The sequence below is a fragment of the Mastigoproctus giganteus genome, chromosome 10 (genome assembly GCF_048544385.1).
Source record: "Mastigoproctus giganteus isolate SK-2022 chromosome 10, ASM4854438v1, whole genome shotgun sequence".
Lineage (NCBI taxonomy): Eukaryota > Metazoa > Arthropoda > Arachnida > Uropygi > Thelyphonidae > Mastigoproctus > Mastigoproctus giganteus.
In genome coordinates, this window is record NC_143584.1 from 227,334,728 (window position 1) to 227,350,447 (window position 15,720).

The following is a 15,720-nucleotide window of genomic DNA, read 5'->3' on the forward strand; positions in this document are numbered from 1 at the left end:
GTTCAAGAGGGAGCCGAAATATTTTTCAATATTGTTTTTGTGAATTATTTTCATGGGTTCAGTATTCTGCATTTAGGACGGCAAATTATATTTTGCTTACTAGCGGCACAGGAATGCGCACTACTGTTCTGACATTGCTGTACAATATAAGTAAAACAAAAGCCAATCGTTTGCTGCCACACGTAAGAAAATCCTGAGAAAACTCGGGATTTACCTGCCTAATGCAAAATTAGCCAGATAAAATATGTTTGAGTCCTAAATTTGAAGGTATTATTGTTTGCTTCAGGTATTATTGTATCCCGAGATATTTCGTGTAGTTCTAAATAACATTTAAAACGAGATATCTCGGTATAATCCATGAAGGGGTTAATACTGATAAATGAGAGGTAATTCCAATGGATAGCAGTAATCCCAGATTAACGTACTAACTGCATTGTATCACACTCAGGGTAATGGAAATTAAAAGGCCCGGGGAGGGTCATTTTATTACTTTCCTTCTTCAAATTCATTATGAATTTGAAGAAGGACTAGACAAACTGTTAGAGGGGATGGGCAGGTGATATGGGAAGTTTTTTTGATAGTTTTTTTTTTTTTTTTTTTTGCCTTCTTGCATCATTTGCCACTACTAAAACTACTTAGTAGTAGTAATGCATGATCAATGCAGGCCTATCTAGACAGATCTTTAAAATGTTTAAGATTTTAAAGATCCATTTTGTGAATTAAGTAGCAAATTGGTATTTAATGCTTAATGTTGGTGATGAGATTACACTTTTTGGAAGTTGGCTGCCTGTTCCTATTCGGCTGTTGTTTAAACAGATGAAAACATTCCTGTTGTTAGGTTCTACATTTCAATACGAATCTCAACTCAGTATAACTGTAATGGATATATAAACATCAAATCCTTCTAAATTAAATAAAATTTTCAAAACACCTGAGGAATATAATCACAGTTCAATGAACATTACATTTTATAACTAATTAAATGTATTTATTACAGGATCATATTTATAACAAAAGGCCAAAACATTATACTAGTTGCAGGAATCTTGGAATTATATCAATGTTGTATTAATTAAAAATAGAGATTGCTTTATATTACATATTTCTAATTATGTCAATAAATATCAGACTACAAAATAAATATTTAATCATAAGACATACAAGACCTTTTTTGACATGCCTGAACACTAACCTTACATTTACTGTAAGAATTCTTACAGGTTGGACAAGTAAACAAGCCATCAGAGATGGCCTTTTCAGCACAGCAATGGCAAATCATCTCACAACAAGTGTTAAGTATTTCAATACTCTTACTTTTACACTGTGAGCATATGTGACTCTTTGGGTATGAATCTATGAATCTGATTTTACTTAATTTTGGTAGACTTAAGAGCTTATATATACTCTCTGCCTCAACTTCCTCTGTAGCCATATGTCCCTGAAAAGCACAAGAAATTATTTAGTTAGATCACATAATAAATTTAGAGATAATTCCACATTTGTTAACGCAATAAATAGCACTGTTAAATTACCCATTCCACTTACATACCTCTCAAATTTCAGAAAAGAATTCAAAACTTTCAGTGTAATACAACAAAATAAAATAAAAAAAAATTTGTTTGTTTTTTATTTCATAATCAAAATAATTGATTATGGCAATCATTCAATTATTTAAATAATCGATTATGCTCGTCACTACTTTTTTAGGATTGTGTAGTAATCTACCATTACTAGAGTACACAATCCTAACCAGATCACCACTCTTGATTTTTTCCATTTGTCATTTTTAAATTCATAATTAATTACAGTTATAGTAATAAAACAGTTATGCCCATCATTACTTTTACTATTACTATTTGTATCTGGCTGGGAATGTGCAGTACTCTACTACTTGAGTACCACACAAGCCTAACCAGACAATTATCACCCTTGATCTTTTCATCACTAGCAACACTTCAAAGTACATGGTAAATGTTAGTTGTCCTTTAGGTACCTCAAATCACAACTTACTGACAGTCAATATTCCAAAGGAGCTTGCCTCTCATAGCCATTCCAAGCATCATGTCATCTAGCTTTACAACAATGCAAAATGGATTGACTCATGATTTCTTTTCCTCTTTTCATTGGTTGGTCTACTGTTTTAAATCTGATCCTAATGTTTTCTCAGGTTGTGTCAATAAAATTACACTTGCCAACCAATATGATTTTACCCCCACTAATATATCAGCTTTTTGCAATCAATTTTGGTGTAGATTTTAGAAATAATTCTTAAAAGTTCATGCCACATCACAATTTCTACATATGCAGGTTTCCTCCATTTATCAATAATACATATATCTACAATTTAGGGAAGTAGATATGACACAGATCTACTGTTTTACCTGCAAGTAATATTTGCATGTGCTAACAGATGGCAGAAATGTTGGGAAGAGTTAACATATTCAGACTTGTCTGTCTGCCACCTACCCCCTCCTTCAGTTATGGTAAAATAGTTGTAGTGAGATTATGCATACAGTTTATCTGCATATCTATTGCACACTGTTTGTTTCTTCTGCATTATTATTAGCGCTGTATGATTAAAATATTTAAGCAGAAGCAGAGGAAGTGTCTAAATCACCCTGACAATTTCTGCTGCATGTGTGGATGGTTTACAACAAAAACTAAGAGGAAGAAAATCTATAATATTACTAAATGTGCATATTCTTTGTACTTTGGTTGCAAGACTGGTAATCAAGACCAGTGCGGGATTAAGGTACGAACTAGCAGGACCCTTGCCTGGTGTGCCATTCTTTAAGGGGCGGCAAATTTACAAATCACAAAAAATATATATATATATCCTTAGTAAAGGGGCACTGAAAAATCTTTCTGCCCAGAGCACAGAAATACCTTGGTCTGGGCCTGATCAAGACAAAACCTTGGACTCTCTATATCTGCTGTATTACTTGCACCATAATGTGGCAAAATGGGAAAATTAAAATTATACTGTTCTTATTGCGTATACTTTTGCTGTTCCCATGGTGTGGCAAGTACTGTACTACCATATTGCCAACTGCTATTTCTGCATGACAAAAATATTAGGAATATCCAGAAAAATCAAGCATAGCATTGAACATAACATATCATCTGCAATAAGGCGTGTTAAACATAATGAAGACCTGCCGATACTAGGTCTCCAAAATCTGGGGAATTTTTTGGTGCTCGCTAAAACTGCCAATTTATATTTATATCTGTTATGAGGGAGAAGGAAAAATTATTGATTCAGTAGAACCTTCCTGACCTTGAAAACTGTAATAAATTAATAAATCTAACAAAGCAATGTCCATGAAAAATAATGATATGTTCATGTAGCTGTAAAGCAGCTCCATCAAGGGGCACTATTCCACAAATATCCAATCCAATCACACATTCTTATTTCACTAAAAACTATTAACCCTGAAATGTCCAATATATCCCTACATGCTGTGACCATAATATAATATGGCAGCAATTACAGCTTTATCACTGGAGAAAACCAAGTATTGAAATATGCTCATAGCCTGAAAAATAAACGATCCCCAAGAACAAAACTGAATACTATGCTGCCCAAGCATTAGTTTACCCAATCCACAACTTCTTTTCAACCAATATCTTTTACCATTTGTATTAGACAAAATTGGAGGAACAAAAAATCCTACAGCTACAATGTAAAAAGTACAATGCCCTCTCTCCTGTTATTGGTTGGAAGAAAACTTGCCAATTCCATCAGTAACCATTCCACAGTGACTGGGTAACAGTGCGGTGTGCAATTTAATCTCATGGCAAGTCTGCATTTTTTTGAAGATGATAATGGAAAGGTAGCAACTGTAACATCAAACTTTTTTTTTTGAAGATGATAATGGAAAGGTAACAACTGTAACATCAAACTGTTATGCTAACATGATTGCAATTTTCTACTAGGATTGATGAACCAGCTACTAGGTTTCTTCGTGTTAATGAGGCCAGCGGTGTTTCAAAAAAAGATGGGATGATGTCTCATGCTGCCAGGGTATCGATGAATGTTGCACGACTGCCTTATCATAACCACATCATCTCCAGAAATGGTGGCATTTCTTGGCCTTCACGGTCTGCAGACCTGTTGACATATGTTTTTTTTTATGAAAGACACTTAAAAAGCAAAATGTACTTTCATTGCTCACACAATATGGAAGAGCACAAGGAAAGGATTGCAAAGAAATTGCTGGAATTATTTTGGAGATGCTATGCTGCACCATGGGAAATGTGCATGGAAGATTTAGAAGAATTCCTGCACAGGGACAGAAATAACAGTATGCCATGTACAGGGTTGTTAACATTAGAGTACAGTAATACCACGAAGTTACGCGATAGGTGGGTCCGACGAAAATCGCGTAAGTCGGAGTACAACTTTGCATTTAAATACATAAATTTTGTTTAATTGGGACCAAGGACTAACAAAAACATCAAAAAATATAAATGAGTTACGTAAAAAAGCTATTTCAATGTCGATGGCTTCATAAAATCTAACAAATTCGTCTCACGACACAGCGCCTTCTTTTTTCACGCAGAATTTCTTCTTAGCAAGCTAATAATTTTTTTATTCCTTGCTTTGTAGCTATAACGCGTTCTTCAATTGAGCTGAGACCTTCTGTCAAGCTTGCAATTGTCATGTGCTTTTCTGGTGGAACTGGGTCTGAAGTGTCGGATAGTTCAGTGATGTTTTGCTCACGCATCTCTATGAGCTCATTCATTGTCAGCTCCTGACTACGTGAATCCAACAGCTCGTTGACATCATCACCATTGACTTCCAAATCTAATTGCCTGGCAAGATTAACTTCTTCTATCACATGAGTGACATGATCAGTTTCTGGTGTTGTTTTCGTCTCGGTTTTGGAGGAAAAAAAAAAAAAAATGGACAAAGTTATTTCCAGACACCATTCACTGTTTTTTTGTGAATTTCATCCCAAGATTCTTCAATGATTCTTACGGCATCTAAAAGATTGAATTGTTTCCAAAAGTCTTAATTAGGATGGCAGGAGGGTGACCAGGTGCATTGCCAATAAGCAGCATCACTTTAAATGGAATCTGTTTAGACTTGCAATAACGTTCGACTTCGTGTATGAAATGGTAACCAAACCAGTCCTCAAAAGCGGAAGCTGTCACCCAAGCTTTATGATTTGACTTCCAAATCACTGGTAAGCTAATTTTAGATATACACCAAACGAAAAAATCAAGAACCGCGTAACTCCGAGTTCGCGTAAGTCGAAGTAGCGTAAGTCGGGGTATTACTGTATACCTATGTGGAGGGCTCTGGAGCGAGGTCTAAGGCTCGTACTGAAGAGAAATTTGGACAACAGGTACAATAAAGAATGCGCTCGCCATTTATTGGAAAAAAAAATTAGTTACAAAATTTGTCACTATATGGCACTGTAGAAATGCAAATCACTTTAACAGCACTACAATTGTTCAATATGTGTCCTCCATTTTGGTCAACAACAGTTTCCATTCGAAAAACAGCATTTTCTACAGCAGAACGTAATATGTCAACTGGAATTGCCAGCATATGACGTCTAATGCTTTCCTTCCCAATGCACCTGGTTCTTCAAAAAATCCCACAACCAGAAGTCGTATGGGGGTGAGGTCCGGTGATCGAGGTGACCAAGATGTCTGGAAACAACGGCTGATGACCCGTTTGTCTGTAAAGCAGTCTTAGCAATCTTTGGACACAATGGTAGATGTGGGGGGGCACACCATCTTGCAAGAATACGGTATCCTGAAGGCACCCACATTGTTGCAGCTCTGGTTGCGAAATTTGCCAACATTTCATATCACTGTCCAGTGACAGAACAGATGCAGGGTCCAGTCGGCGTTACTTATTCAAAAATATATGACCCAATCATGGATGCGGCCGTAAATCCACACTACACTGTCACTCTTGGAGAATGCAACGGGACCTCTTGGATAACTTGAGTTGGGCAACAGAAAACCTCTTGGTTTTCTGTTGCCCAAATGCGACAGTTGTGCATATTCACTTGTCCATTTAAGCAGAAGTGGCTTCATCACTCCAAAGAATGTTCCATGGCCAAGTGATATCTGCTGTCATTCGCCAGAAACTGAAGTGCGTATGTGAAATGAATATCTGCATTACCATGCTTTAGCTGCTGTAGCATGTGCATCTTGTAAGGATAGTATCGCAACACCTGATGCATTACTAGCCTTATAGTGGAATACGGCATGTCCACTGCACGAGAAACAACTGGCACACTTGCGCTACCACATGGAGATTGACTTGATAAATCCACGACAGCCATAGCCACATCTTCAACACGAGAGTAGTCCACCCATTTTCGAATTCTACCTGGTTGAATATCAAGATGTCCAGTCGCTTCAAATTTTGCAAACGTTTTGCAGACAGCATAAACAGTCATAGGTCCACACCTTATGCACTTCTGATACCGTAATTCTCTGATAGCAGCAGCTGCATTTTGCTGTTCTGATAGTACAGCTTTACTAATAGTGATTTTCCTGCAACATTGTTGACACTGCTGCTGTAGTGCAGGCAAACACCTACTGCATGATTTTGAAAAGACTGCTTTGCTTTTATACAGTACAGTAGAGCTGAGTAGTGGCGCTGTGGCAACAACTTGGGATTATGCAAATAATGTAAGTTATTTGCATAATCGTAACTAAGACAGTCATGCGCTATACAGTGAGCGCATTCTTTATTGTACCTGTTATCCAAATTCCTCTTCAGTACGAGCCTTAGAACTCACTCCAGAGCCCTCTACATAGGGATACTTTAATTTTAACAACCCTGTACTTTAAGATAGTATATTTGTAATCTGGAATATACAAATTTTTTATTCAATAATTAGGTTTTTAAAATCGCCTGTTTCCCTGCCTCACCCTGTATAATCAGGGTATGTACTATATACAGGGTCATCGAAAAAGGCGGCCATGATTTCCTTTTTAATTATCTTCGGAAATTCAAAGGACGATCAAAGGGCAACACAAGTAATTATAGATCTGTTAATTTAACTTCTGTTCCAGGAAAATTAATGGAGGCACTGGTTAAAGAAGCACTGCAGGATCATCTAGATGAGACTTCAGTTATAACTCGGACACAGCATAGTTTTAAGGGAAAATCTTGCCTGACCAATTTGATTGGATACTATGATGTGGTCACAAAGGAACTGGATGCAGGGAATAACTTTGATATTATATATTTGGATATTAGAAAGGCTTTTGATACTGTTGCACATGGAAGACTGCTGAACAAATTGGAGCAGTGTGGCATTGGAGGCAAATTGCTGCTATGGATAAAGGGATGGTTGAGGGGGAGAAGACAGAGTGGTAATCGACGGACACTGCTCATCGTGGACTAATGTTCTTAGTGGAGTCCCTCTCAGGGTTCAATGTTGGGTCCATTGTTGTTTTCTGTATTTATAAATGATATTGATATATCATATATGATGGTATGTCAGGCTTAATGTCCAAGTTTGCAGATGATACGAAGGTTGGCAGGGTTGTTAAGGACACTACTGACAGTACGCTGCTGGAACAGGATCTAGAAAAGTTGAGCAGATGGGCTGAGAGGTGGCAAATGACGTTTAACATTCACAAATGTAAAGTACTACATATGGGAAACAGTAACCCAGAGTAACGTATATCAACTCTGTGGTACTACACTGACAGTGGTAGAGAACGAAAAGCACCTGGGGGTAATTGTGCAGGCAGATATGAAGTTTTCTGAGCAGTGCAGATGATCTGCAAGAGTAGCTCATGGTGTCCTGTCAATAATATACAGGAATTTTTCTAGCAGGCATAAGGAGGTGATTATCCCCTTGCATAAGGCAATGGTCAGGCCACACCTTGAGTACTATATACAGGTCTGGAGGCCTCATTTTAAGACGGATGTAGAGCTGTTTGAATGAGTACAGAGAAGGACAACAAGATTAGTGAATGGAACAAAGGGTTGCTTTTACGAAGAAAGGCTTACGTTTTGCAAATTGCAGTGTCTGGAGACTAGGCACCTGCGAGGTGATCTGATTGAGGTGTATAATGCCTTGAATGGTTCGTACGTGTGTGTGTGTTATGAAACTCCACACCATGCTTAGATTTTTTTTCACAAATTTGCCTACCAAATTTAATTGAATTTTTTCTGAATTTTTAAGCCTTCATTATAATATATAATGTCAAGTTACCTTATAACTTAATATCATGAAACACAGTATTTTTCAAATTTACTCAGAATCTCAGGAGAGCAATATTTCTGATCATTTCACTTACATCAAATAGACCATTTTTGCTCAAAACGTGTAACGATCCATTAATGAGTATTTGGATGAATGTTGTTTTCAGTTTCAAGTGTTTATTTATTTTTTTATTATTAGCCACATGGTTGAAGGAAGTCTCAGGCTTATGCTGCACCAGCCAAAAAAAAAAAAAAATTTCTGAATTACCCTGAGAGAGAGGGAGAGAGAGAGAGAGAGAGAGGGAGAGGGAGAGGGGGGGGGGGGGTAATCACCAAGAAAAAGAAGAATGATGATATCCGGCTCAGGACCCTGGGTGTGCCAAGCCTATACTCACCAGATGTAAGCCCCTGGGGTTATGCATATATAACTTTTGGTTAAAAAAAAAAAAAAACATCGTACAATATTAAAGTTTGTCAGGTTTTCTTATTTTTTTTTTTCTATTGCTAAAGTAACTGTGAAAGTGTGATATGTGGATTGATTCCAGGGAAAAATATAACTACAGTACTTTCCTTAAGGCTTCCTTGCTAAAGATATTTGATGCAGTGCTGAAAAATCGGAAAAGTGAATGAATCATACAAACATAAACACATTCGGCCCTAATTTTCGGCATGGTTCAAGTACAGAAATTTCTGAGCAGTGCAGATGATCTGCAAGAGTAGCTCATGGTGTCCTGTCAATAATATACAGGAATTTTTCTAGCAGGCATAAGGAGGTGTATCCCCTTGCATAAGGCAATGGTCAGGCCACACCTTGAGTACTATATACAGGTCTGGAGGCCTCATTTTAAGACGGATGTAGAGCTGTGTTTGAATGAGTACAGAGAAGGACAACAAGATTAGTGAATGGAACAAAGGGTTGCTTTTACGAAGAAAGGCTTACGTTTTGCAAATTGCAGTGTCTGGAGACTAGGCACCTGCGAGGTGATCTGATTGAGGTGTATAATGCCTTGAATGGTTCGTACGTGTGTGTGTGTTATGAAACTCCACACCATGCTTAGATTTTTTTTCACAAATTTGCCTACCAAATTTAATTGAATTTTTTCTGAATTTTTAAGCCTTCATTATAATATATAATGTCAAGTTACCTTATAACTTAATATCATGAAACACAGTATTTTTCAAATTTACTCAGAATCTCAGGAGAGCAATATTTCTGATCATTTCACTTACATCAAATTTCTAGCAGGCATAAGGAGGTGATTATCCCCTTTTTTTTTTTTTTTTTTTTGGTAGCGCATAGGCTTCTGTGGCCATAATGCACCTCCCAAGGTTTTTGCAGTACTTTGATCCAAGCCCGAGGCGGGAATCGAACCCGCGACCTTCGAGTTACCAGGCAGGCACTTTACCCACCCAGCTAGCCCGGTCGGCCGTTCTTATTATGGCTAATCTAACAGTTAGTTAGATAAGGGTAATAGGTGTGAACACGAAATTAGTTAACAGATATTTAAAAGTCAACATTTTCGGTATATTTCTGTTAATTAACAGTCAGTCAGTATATTTCTGTTAATTAACAGTCAGTATATTTCTGTAGAGTACAGATCGCATCTCGTCACGCTGGCCTTGTCACTTTATCCAGAATGCCTCTTGGGCAAACCTGCAACCACTGGCCTCTGTTACCTCCCTGTACTGTATGAACTCGTGACCAAGGGCTAATAAACGGAATTCATTACTGTGTAGTGCATAAGGCACCTTTTAAATTCCATGTCATCATCATTACAATAATGTATCTCGTTAAATTCAAAATTAGTTAACTAAAGTTTACAAGCATAATAAGAACTTCTTTTGCAAGTGTGGAAATACAGCTTATTTTTCCTTTCTTAGCTGTTTTACTACTGAAAATGTTTACTTCGTTTAAAAATCCTACCTTTATACGAAGCAACTGGTCGTTATCCAACGTCAGTCGAAAACAAAACTAAAGTGTCTACAAACGCCCAGCCGCAATGACGGTTAGATTGCAACAGAACTGCTCAAAAGCGCGGGAAACCAACAGAGTAGTAACATGAGATCACAACATCCGGCCCAAGGCCAAGTACATCTGTAAATAATAACAATATTCTTAATTAACAATAAGTTAAATTGTAATATTTGTGATTCCATCCACACATAACCAGAGCAAGGCCGCCCTTAGACCGATCTCACTAATCGAGGGGTCAAATTGCACCCAATCGGGTTCAATTGGGCCCCTCAATCGGCCGATTGAAGGGCCCAATCGCTCGTGTGGTCCGTGCCAGTCATATAGCGGAAAAATTAAAATTAAACGAAAAAAGGATAGATGAAAAAAAAAAAAAAAAAAGATAAATGAAAAGAAAAAAGAGAAAGCAAAAGTTTTTTTGTTTTTTTTAAGTTTAGTTAAAGAATTGATTTTAAAGCGTGTTTAAATCACGCGAGGCTCCTGTGAAACCTGAAACAATGATTTTTTATTTTTTCTACATATATAGAAAATATGATGAGCATTTCATCAGAGAAAAATACTGTTTTCATATTTTGTTATTATCCTTTTTTTTTTTTTAATTCGTAATATGTGAAAAGCGAAGTCTATAAGGTTTGGAAATTTTGGCAATCTATCTTAAGACTAGTTTTTACACATCCCTTGAAATATCAAGAGTAATCCCCGGGAGCTCACATCTGGTGAGTATGGGCTTGGCACACCCAGAGTCCTGAGCTGGATATCATCATTCTTCTCTTTCTTGGTGATTCCCCTTCTAATTCTCTCTCTCTCTCTCTCTCTCAGGGTAACTCGGGGAATTTTTTTTTTTTTTTTTTTTTTTGGCTGGTGCGGCATAAGCTTCAGGCTTCCTTGCACCATATAGCTAATAATAATAATAATGTATGGGCGGGACATAATGTATACATATGTATCACCCCGGGGCAGGGCTGCCGCAATTGGATAGGCGAGGTAAGCGTCGCTTACGGGCCACAGTTGAAGAAGGCGCCGAAAATTTTTTCGGTTTTCTGATTGGTTAATTGGTAATGCTTACCAATATTCAACATTTACGACAGCAAATTTTATTTTGCTTACTGGTGCACATAGGAACGCAGCGCTACAGCCCCTGGGGCTCACATCTGGTGAGTACAGGTATCTGGTATTTCTCGACTTTACGAGTTTATTCGTTCCTAGCGCGCGCTCCTAAAGCAGGAATTTCTTTGCCGTAGACATAAGGTTAAAAATAAGGGTTACGTTCTCAACAATGAAATTAGTTATCTAATTAGTTTATGAAAACGTAGCCTGTAAAGTCAAGTAAATTATAATAATAGAGAAATTATTTATAACTTACAAATGTTAAAAAATGTTTGTTTACTCTTCATAGACTAAATGCACACTCTTTGATCACTTATTATTGGCTCGGCACTCGTTGGTTTCTTGCACAAGGAGTCGTCTTCTTCAGAAATGTTTCAAGAGGCATTTATTTCCAAGATAATCTAATCTTTTAATAATAAAATTCACGATTGCGTTCATAAGCATTTTTTAACTGCACACAAAAATTGCAACTAACACGATTCGCGTGGAGTAACAAGTTTACGAAGCTTAAAAAAAAAAGGAATGACGAGAAGATTCTGAAAATGTATTTATATTTTTCATACAATTGAACATTTCAGTAAAGGGGAAACATATTTCACCATAGTAACGCAAAAAAACACAATTCTAGCTATCAGTATTTTCGGAAATGCAAAGTCGAGTTTACTAACCTTTTATAATTGCTTGCAGTAACAGAAAGGCCCAATAAACCGGAAGGTACAAATTGTTTTTGTTTTATGGTCATGACCTCCAGAAATGTGCTTTAGAAAAATGTTACAAAGGCGTTCAAAATTGGTTCTTATAACAGAACATACGAAAACGATGAAAGTGTAGTGCACTTTAGTGATTTCAATTGGTAACTAATACAATTTACAAACCACGCTCGCTCACAACCTTTTATATGGCCTTAAGGTCACGCTCGTGACCTTAAAAATGACATTTTAGAGAGATAAATAGCTTAGTTATACTGAGAAAATTTCAACTTCCGAGATCTTCAAACGAATTGCCAAAAAACAATGTGTTATTGGGTTCACATTACGAAATTTTAACATAGGAGAGTGTCTCTGGAACTGATTAATATCGTAAAGCGGGGTACACGGTATTGTATAGCTACGCATGTGGTTTGGAATGCCGTATTTATGAATGTTTAACATTCATTTTTTGCAATTAATGTTCATATTTTCGATTTTGTTGATTCTTGATTCTTGAGTGAAAAAAAAAAAAAAAACTCGTAACCCGGGAACTCGTAAAGCGAGAACTGCCTGTATGGGCTTGGCAAACCCAGAGTCCTGAGCTGGATATTATCATCATACCCCAGGGGCTCACATCTGGTGGGTATGGGCTTACCACACTCAGGATCCTGAGCTAGATATCATCATTCTTCTCTTTCTTGGTGATTGCCTTCTACTTTTGACTCTCTCTCTCTCTCTCTCTCTCTCTCTCTCTCTCTCTCTCTCTCTCTCTCTCTCTCTCTCTCTCAGGGTAACTCGGGAATTTTTTTTTTTTTTTTTTTTTTGGCTGGTGCAGCATAAGCCTCAGGCTTCCTTGCACCATATAGCTAATAAAAATAATAATACAAAAAAAATATAACATTCGAAGGCGCAGTAATTGCAGAAAGAATTGCAAGCCAAGGTATAGAGGTATCCTTTCATTCACATAGCTTCCTGAGGAGCTGTTGTGGCCACCAATAAATTCCTCCAACTGCATTGATCATGTGCTATACGAGCGGCATCGCAAAATACCACGCCAAAAAGTTCACTAATCCCATTCTTCCACCTAGTTGTAACTCTTCTTCTGCACCTCTTCCTGTCGATTTTTCCTTCCATTATATTCTTCAACAGAGAGATTTCCCTCCTTACTATGTTTCCAAAAAAAATTAAGTTTTCTTCTGTCGATGCTATGAAGAAGAATTTTAGGCCTGGCAATTTTAGTCGATATCCACGTATTTGTTCTTCGATCATGGTAAGAAATACGCAGTATTCTCCTGTAACACCACATTTCAAATGCCTCCATTTTCTTCTTGTCAACTCTCTTCAAATTTCATCGTTCACATCCATAAGTGGCAACTGGAAAAATTAACGAATCTTGTTCTCTTGGGATCTTGTTCTCTCCATAATTTTGTCAGATCAGTGACCAACGTTTTAGCAATTGCCTGTGATTTCTTTACACCATTTGAGCAGTCACCATTTTTATTTATTCTTGAACCTAAGTAATCGAATTCATCAACTTCTTTGACATCTTGCCAAATAACCAGCACTTTACTGGAGCCTTGATTATCACCAATCACCATCATTTTTGTTTTAGAAACAATCCTTTTAGCTCACTTGCTTCACATACTCTCCTCAGAGTTTCTTTAAGATGATCCTTGGAATTGCAAATTAGCACAGTACCATCTGCATAACGAAGGTTGTTTATCTTCAGTCCTCCAATTTTGATGCCAGTCTCCATATCTTCCATAGCTTCATGCATAATATCTTCGGCATAAAGATTAAAAATGTGAGGTGACAAAATATAGCCCTGCCTGACACCATTACTGATTTTGAAAAAGTCCCTGTTTCCCATGTTGGTTCTCACAGTACCTGCCTGTTCCTGGTACAGTAGTTTAATCAGCTGAATTATGTGAATTGGGAGTCCCACAAAATTATCATTTCCCATGGTTTCTCATGTTGAACAAAACAAGTGCTTTCGAATAATCTATAAAACACAAAACGACTTGAACATTGAATTCTTTTCATTTTTCAATAATCAGTCGTAGGCTGAAAATTTGATCTCTGGTTCCTCTGCCTTCTGAAACCTGTTTGCTCTTCTGGCATTTCTTCTTCAAGTTTTCTTGAAATTCTGTTTATGGTTTTAAGAAGAAGATTCTTCTTCTTAATGGTCCTGTAATTTGAGCAAATTTTCAGATCTCCTTTTATTGGTAAGGGAATGAAAATTGATTTCTTCCAATCTGACAGTCACCGTCCCGTTTCCCAAATCTTTACGATCATTTTACGAAAAACCTCGTCGCCCTTCAATGGCGCCCTTCTTCCTTCAATGGAACTGGTTCATGATCACACCCTTGAAAATAGGGTGGCAGATCATTAGTGTAAGCAAGTGCTCTGAAGGGCTGTTCACACTACTCCTTCCACCTTCCTTTAATTGTGTTCTCCTCTTTTAAAATTTCCTCTTTCGAATCCTTAATTACATTAGTTTTTGGATGGAACTTTTGTCTTAAGGACTTAATAACATCATACACCTTCTTAGTGTTATTTCGTTTGTTGTGGTATTCAATCTCTTTACACTTTTGATTGATATAATCCTGCTTGTCCTGGCTTAAACAGCATTTGATGACTTTGCTCAGTTCCTGATACTCTTCGTTTCCATGTACACCCTAGGCTTTCACTATCCTTCTCTGCTGAATAAGTTTAAAAGTGATTTCTGTAATTCATGGCTTCCTGATCTTTGACCTTTCTTTAATGTATCTATTTGCTGAATCTTTAATAATGCTTTTGGAATTTTCTCACATTTCCTCAGGCAGCATATCGTCGTTTGGTTCTAATAGAGCTTGAAAACGATTGCTTGTTTCAGGTATGTAATCATTTGGAATATTTTGTACGCCCAATCGTCTAGGAAAAACCGTATTCATGATCTTTTTCAGCTTCAGCTTTAAAATGACGTGTAGTAGCTGATGATCACTGACACAATCTGCTCCAGAAAGTGTCTCTGCTGTGATTACATTGGAACGCCACCTTTGCTGAATAAGGATGAAATCAATCTAATTCCTTGTTTTATCATCAGAAGATTTTCATGTGTAGAGTCTTTCGGGTGTTGCTGAAAACAGATGTTGCATATGACAAAACCGTTCAGATGACAAAATCAATTAAACTTTCTCCCCGTTATCAATTAAACTTTCTCCCCCTTGCACATATATGACCGTCTCTTCAGCAGCACCCCAAAGTTTATGCCATGCCTTTTTCAGATTTCTGTCCGACAACATGTTCCAGGCATCAGCTAACATGTAGCAACGATCCTTAATGTTGAGCTTCTTTGAAAACTCAGCCACGCTCTCTTCATCTCCCTCTGGTAGCAGAAAGCGATGCAAGACTTGTTTTTTGTACATCTTTTTTAGTTTTTCTATAACAGGTTTATCCATGTCACATTTGGCGGTAAAAACGTGACAATGAATGACGTTCTCGTCAATTGAATTCATTTTTTCAAGAGGAGAGTGGGATGGTGCATTATCGATAATAAACAAAATTTATCAGCTTTACCTTCATTTTATCGATGCCTCTTCGCACTTGGAATAAAATCTTCACTAAACCAATTCAAAAAAAGTTGGAATCCATCCAAGCATTTTTCTGTCCTTTATATCGTTAACCCTTAAAGCATCTTGGATTCTTGGATTTCCCAATCAAAAAACACCCGATAAAACTTCTTGAATTTCAAGGTCCCTTATACCGTGGCGAGATTTGAAAAT

The 15,720-nt window shown here is 37.2% G+C and overlaps 1 protein-coding gene across 3 annotated transcripts in view; it reads right to left on the reverse strand.

Moving 5' to 3' along the window:
• Positions 1-10,215, reverse strand: part of LOC150080002 (TNF receptor-associated factor 2-like) — a 123,840-nt gene extending 113,625 nt beyond the window's left edge. For 2 of the 3 annotated variants that reach the window (XM_090382715.1, XM_090382713.1), the window contains exons 1-2: positions 10,113-10,215; positions 1,193-1,438 (exon numbers count right to left, since the gene is read on the reverse strand). In XM_090382715.1, coding sequence (XP_090238841.1) covers positions 1,193-1,432 — 240 coding nt within the window. In that variant the 5' untranslated portion in view covers positions 1,433-1,438; positions 10,113-10,215. The remainder of the gene's footprint in view (positions 1-1,192; positions 1,439-10,112) is intronic. The other variant, XM_090382716.1, reaches the window with a different exon arrangement.
• Positions 10,216-15,720: the final 5,505 nt, after the last annotated feature.